The sequence below is a fragment of the Chiloscyllium plagiosum genome, chromosome 22 (assembly GCF_004010195.1).
Source record: "Chiloscyllium plagiosum isolate BGI_BamShark_2017 chromosome 22, ASM401019v2, whole genome shotgun sequence".
Taxonomy (NCBI): domain Eukaryota; kingdom Metazoa; phylum Chordata; class Chondrichthyes; order Orectolobiformes; family Hemiscylliidae; genus Chiloscyllium; species Chiloscyllium plagiosum.
This window is the reverse complement of record NC_057731.1, coordinates 42,268,968-42,275,518: the sequence shown is the minus strand read 5'-3', so window position 1 is coordinate 42,275,518 and position 6,551 is coordinate 42,268,968. Positions and strand designations below refer to the sequence as shown.

General features: G+C 41.8%; 1 protein-coding gene across 1 annotated transcript in view; it reads left to right on the top strand.

Annotated features, from left to right (window-relative positions):
- Positions 1-741: 741 nt before the first annotated feature.
- Positions 742-6,551, top strand: part of sh3pxd2aa (SH3 and PX domains 2Aa) — a 310,500-nt gene continuing 304,690 nt past the window's right edge. The window contains exon 1 of the mRNA XM_043712866.1: positions 742-1,005. Within this exon, the coding sequence (XP_043568801.1) occupies positions 928-1,005 (78 nt within the window). The 5' untranslated portion in view covers positions 742-927. The remainder of the gene's footprint in view (positions 1,006-6,551) is intronic.

The following is a 6,551-nucleotide window of genomic DNA, read 5'->3' as shown; positions in this document are numbered from 1 at the left end:
AAATGTCGCAATGCATCACCAACTCTGCCAGAGGAAGTGGTGGAGGCTGGTACAAAGACTATATTTAAAAGACACCTGGATATGTATATGAATAGGAAAGGTCTAGAGGGAATATTGGCCAAGTACTGGTAGATAAGACTAAATTAATTTAGCATATCTGGTCGTCATGGACGAGCTGGACCGAAGGATCTGCTTCCGTGCTGTGCATCTCTATGACTGTACCACCTTCATTATATACAAACATTTTTATTAATAATAAACACTATTACCAACAACCTTCACTGCTATTATTAAATCCTACACAACCAGTCACTTATCACTGTGATATCGCACACTGCTTTCTCTCTGAACACAACGTAGAGTCTTTTCAGAGACTGCAGCTCGATTCCAGATTACCCTCTCGCCAACAACTTCCTAAGGAGAAGAAATTGGACTTTTATATTCTTGCTTTCCCACAAACATTCCTCCCCCGCGATCTTCGTCTTTGTGTCGCTAAACCGTACGCGCTCTCGCGCCCTTTAAATCTCCCGCCTCTTGCCGGGGGTGTGTGACGAAATGGGGCGGTGCCTATCGACAATGTTCTGAGCGCGGATTGATGGATTGTGGTTATCAATGAGATCGACCTGTCTATGATTGGCTGTTTGATATGTCAGTTGGAGGTTGTAGCTGGAGCGAGAAGAAAAGGCGATATCGGGAGTGCGCACGAGGCACCGAGCGGGCACTGGGGAAAACGACGGATACCCATTCGGGAGCGGGGGAGGAGCGACCGGCAAAGAGTGGGCACCGGGAGGTGGGTGGGTGGAGTGACGGGCAACGAGCGGAATTTGTAGAGGAGCGACGGACACCGAGCTGGTGGGGGGTTGGAAAGAGGTTGGGAGACCGCACTTTCTGAGCCGAACACCGTGTGTAAGCAGAGGCACCGAGAGGATGCAGCCCCCGGGCCGCGTGGCGGTGGATGTGCGGGTCCAGGACGTGGAGAAACGGAGGAATCCGAGCAAACACTATGTAAGTCCAGGGCAAGGAGCGACAGAGGGTTGGGGACGGGGAAAGTTCCATTCTACAGCCGGAGTGGGGGCTGGTTCCGGACTGCTCCAAATTTGGGGCAAAATATTCAAATAGTCTCCCCAGTGAAATATTTCTGCGTGTTTGACTTTAGTAGTTCGAGGTCTTTTTAAAACTTTCATGGGTAGAGTGTGGTGGTATATGCTGTCCATCGCTCATTGTCCTTGAGTGGTTGGTGGTGATCACATTTATCCACTTGGATTTGAAAATTTTGTGTTTGTATATTCTCTCAATGAAATTCTTTCAAAGTAGTTACTACTTTAAATATGACCATCGGTTTCTTCATAGCTTTTGAATAATGTCTTAACCCAAGCTGTCGTTGTAACAACAAGGGTTTTTTTCCTGTTGTTTCAATTATTTGCTACAGTAGAGAATTCTGTCTCACCTTATATTGTGTTTTCGTGTTACAATTGCATATTTACCTCAGTGGACGCATGTCACATCACCTTGCTGAGAATAGAATCTAGGTTGCTTTTCAGTTTACGCAGTCGATGGTATAGAATCAAGAATTGGTTCATTGTAAAAGGTTTGTCTGCTGGCACTAGCCTGTCAAATGAGCAATTCATTTAGTGCCATTCCTCAGCTGCCTCCTGTAACTCTGCATGTTCTTGAATGCTTCAATTGAACCTGTCTCCAACGTGCTCTCAAGGATTGAGAAAATTTTCTCTCTTATTTACTATATCCAAACCTCTCTAGTAAGACTCCATTGGTGTTGTGGCCAATACAGGATTTGTGATAGTTGATTGAGAAGAGCCACTTGTCTGGATACTTAGACATAATGTTTTGCCACTGCTGCTGGGGAGAATGTAAACTATGGAAACCAAGGTACATGGAGAATGACATGACCTCCTAACTCCTATACTCAAGGCACTGACCAATAAAGGTAAACATATCAAACGGTGCCTTCACTATCCTGTCTACCTGTGACTCCACCTTTTTAAGAAACTATGAAACTGCACTCTCAGATCTCTTTTTGTTCAGCAACATTCCCCAGGACTTACCATTAAGGTGTATAAGTCCTGCCCTAATTTGCCTTTCCAAAATGCAGCATCTCACATTTATCTAAATTAAATTCCATGTGCCACCCATTGGCCCATTTGATCAAGATCCCATTGTACTCTTTGCAGTCCACTGCACCTCCAATTTTCATGTCATTTACTAACCATACCTCCTGTTCACCACTTCCTCTGGCAGTTCATTTCACACACTAACCACTGTCTTTAAAAAGTTGACCCTCTTTCTCCTCTCACTTTAAAAGTATGCTTCCTAGTTTTGAACTTTCACCGTAGGGAAGAAGATCTTTGCTGTTCATCTTGACTATGCCCCTCATGATTTGATAAACCTCTACAAGGACACCCCTCAATCCCCTATGCTCCAGTGAAAAATGGTCCCAGTTTATCCAGCCTATTTTTTATAACTCCGACTGTGCATTCTCGGCAGCATCCTAGTAAATCTTCTCTGAACCCTCTCCAGTATAATAATAATCTTTATAACGTGGTGACCAGAAAAGCACACAGTACTGCAGAAGATACCTTATCAATATCCTGTATAACCTCCGTGATGTCCAAACTCCTATACTGAAAAAGTTGGAGCGAAGAAGGCATTTTAGCATGCTTGCCTTCAAACTGTGGCACAAATTTCCAAGAATTATGTTCCTGAACCCCTAGGTCTCTCTGTTCTACAACACTACCCACGGCCCTGCTATTATTTGTATAAATCCTGCACTTGTTTGTTTTACCAAAATGTAATATCTGGCATTTATCCAAATTAAACTCTGTCATTCCTTAACCCATTGGCCCAATTCTTCAAGATCTGTTTGTAATCTTAGATAACCCTCTTTACTGCCCACTATACCATCAATTTTGGTGTCATCTGCAAACTTACTAACGATATCTCCTATATTCTCATTCAAATCATATGCATAAATGACAATTAAAAGTGGTGCCAGTACTGATTCCTGTGAAACACCACTGGTCACAGGCCTCCAATTTGAAAAACAACCCTCAACCCATCTTCTGTCTTGTAAAGTCAATTTTTATCCAACCTCACCCTGAATTCCATGTGATCTAACTTTACTAATCAGTTTATTGTGCAGAACCTTAGTAAGTCTTATGAAGTCTTTATTTTAGCGAGGGTACTAATGGCTGGTATGGAGATGCAACAGGGACAGTTAACTGATTAAATTGCATCAGGCAAGTCAGCTTTGGTTATGGCATTGCCATGGAATTGTAGCTGTGGTTACATGCTCGATGCAGAAATCGAAGACATCAAAAGTAACCTGCAAAATTGTGGTTGTTCTGATTGCATTACTGTTATAGAGTCATAGAGATGTAAAGCACGGAAACAGATCCTTCGGTCCAACTCGTCCATGCTGACCAGATATCAAGTAAAATAAAAATTAAAAAAAATAAATATACTAAATTAATCTCGTCCCGTTTGCCAGCACTTAGCCCATATCCATTTAAACACTTCCTATTTATGTACCCATCCAGATGCCTTTTAAATGTTGTAATTGTATCAGCCCCACCACCTCTGGCAGCTCATTCTGTACATGTACCACCCTCCATAAAAAAGTTGCCCCTCAGATTCCTTTTAAATCTTTACCCAGTTACGACACGGGGTAAACTCCTCTGCTAATTTAAACCCGACACACAGAAAAGCTCACCTCGCGCCACTATCTGTTAAATTTCGAGAGGCAAAGAACTATCTCAGATTTCACTATTTAAAGTAAAAATTAACAATTTTATTCCAGAAGTCCAACAGAGAACATTAAAACACCAGCTATGTACCATTCCTTTCTCTTAAACCTATCTTTTACTTCCCACTCTACAATACTGGTTCGATTTTAAAAAGAGCCCCGATTAAGATTTACAAAAAAAAATCATGTTTCAAATTGTCAATTGTCCTTTGTAGATTTTTCACTGTATTTTCCTGGGTTGTCTCCTCTTCAGTCGTCTTCACAAATTTCTTATGGACAGGTACCTTTCAGAGAGTTATTCTGATAGCAGTCTGTTGCTTCTTGGCAGCTCTTTGTCATTTTTCCATTGAGATTGTGTTGCTGGAAAAGCACAGCAGGTCAGGCAGCATCCGAGGAGCAGGAAAATCAACGGTTTGGGCTGGAGCCCTTCATCAGCCTTTGTCCATTCCTGATGAAGGGCTCCGGGCTGAAACATCGATTCTCCTGTTCCTTGGATACTGCCTGACATGCTGTGCTTTTCCAGCGACGCACTCTGAACTCCGATCTCCAGCATCTGCAGACCTCACTGTTTCCTTTGTAGTTCTTCCCCAACTGGTCAAAATGTTAGAATTTATACGCCAAAAGATTGTATCATTCCATTGTTTTGATGTCCTGCCAAACAGTAAAATTCAAATTTGATTGGCTTTTGGTATCTGGGGCATAATTTTAACTGGCCGGCTTTGAATTTGTGTTTGTTCCATGGCAACATGGAACCAGCTATTTGTGTCAACCAAATGTTACATTTTTAAATCTTTCAGTACACTATGTCCTTCTCTAAGTCCTTGCCAGCTTCCTCTCTCTCTTAAAGGTACAGTACATACCTACACCTTCATAACACCCCTCTCACCTTAAACCTATGCCCTCTAGTTCTGGATTGCCCTACCCTGGGGGGGTTAAGACTTTTACTACTTGTCCTATCTGTGTGTCTTGCGATTTTATAAACTTCTATAAGGTCACCTCTCACTCTCTGATGCTCCAGGGAAAATAGCCCCAGCCTATTCAGCCTTTCCCTATAGCTCAAACACTGCAGTCCTTTTTCTGAACTCTTTCAAGTTTCACAACATCTTTCCTATAGTTTGGATTCTAAAATTGAATGCAGTATTGCAAAAGTGGCCTAACCAATGACCTGTACAGCCATAGCATGACCTCCCAACTCTGATACTCAATGCACTGACAAAGCATACCAAACTCCTTCTTTACTATCCTATCTACCTGGAACTCCACTTTCAAGGAGCTATGAACCTGCACTCCAAGGTCTCTTTGTTCAGCAACACTCCCAAGGACCTTACCATTAAGTGTATAAGTCCTGCTAAGATTTGCTTTCCCAAAATGCACCATCTCGCATTTATCTAAATTAAACTCCGTCTACCACTTTTCAGCCCAGTGGCCCATCTGATCAAGATTCCATTGTAGTCTGAGGTAACTTTCTTTGCTGTTCACTACACCTCCAATTTTGGTGTCATCTGCAAACTTACTAACTATATCTCTTATGCTCACATCCAAATCATTTATATAAATGATTTGTGTGGAGCCGCAGAAAATGGGGGAGATACTAAACAAGTATTTTGCATCAGTATTTACTGTGGAAAGGACATGGAAGATATAGAATGTAGGGAAAAATGTCCATTCACGTCCTGGGAATTTATCCAACGTTATTCTTTCCAAGACATCCGGCACCACCACCCCTGCAATATGGGCACTTTTCAAGATATCATCGTTTATTTCCCCAAGTTCCCTAATTTCCATGTCCTTCTCCACAGTTAACACTGATGTGAAATACTCATTTAATATCTCACCCATATCTTGTGCTTCCACACATTAGCAGTCTTGCCAATCTTTAAAGATTCCTATTCTCTCGCTAGTTACTCTTTCATCCTTAATGTACAAAGTTAAAAATCACACAACACCAGGTTATAGTCCAACAGGTTTAATTGGAAGCACACTAGCTTTCGGAGCGACGCTCCTTCATCAGGTGATTGTGGAGGGCTCGATCGTAACACAGAATGTATAGCAAAAATTTGCAGTGTGATGTAACTGAAATTATACATTGAAGAATTGATTGTCTGTTAAGCCTTTCATCTGTTAGAATACAGTGATAGTTTCACTTCTTTCATGTGTAAATCACAAAACCCTTTTTTTTAAAAGTTGCATTCTCGGGTTAGCTGTTAACAATGGTGATAGCTAGACAATATGTTGAAGGTGTTAGCCCCCTGTGTTCTCTGTCTATGACCTGATGTTTAGATTGATTCCAATCTAAAAAGTGAGACAACAGATTGGGTGATCTCACAATCGTTCAGATAGGATTCAAGTTCATGTCGTTGACAGCCCTCACTCAGTCTGTCTGTGTTCCCATTTTCAAGGGACCAACTACCGACAAATTAATATGACACTCAATGAGAAATAATAAAACTTAAACTTTTATTTCATAATTGGGACAGAAATATCAAGTTGGATTCTAAATCAGCCAGGAGGCCAGCCATCGAATTGACTCATATTCAGATACTCCCCAACTCTTATCGTGGACCCGGGTCAAATCCTATCAATGACAGATGGCAGAACGTCAATTTAATAAACATGTGGAATTATGACTCTAATGGTGACCACAAAACCCTTGTCAATTGTTGTTAAAACCCATCTGGTTCTCTAATGCCCTTTACGGATTAGGGATGTCCTTGTCTTGTCTGGGCTACATGTGACTCCAGACCCACAGCAATTGGTGCGGTTGGTGGAGGTCAGCCATCTAAGCTCCAGG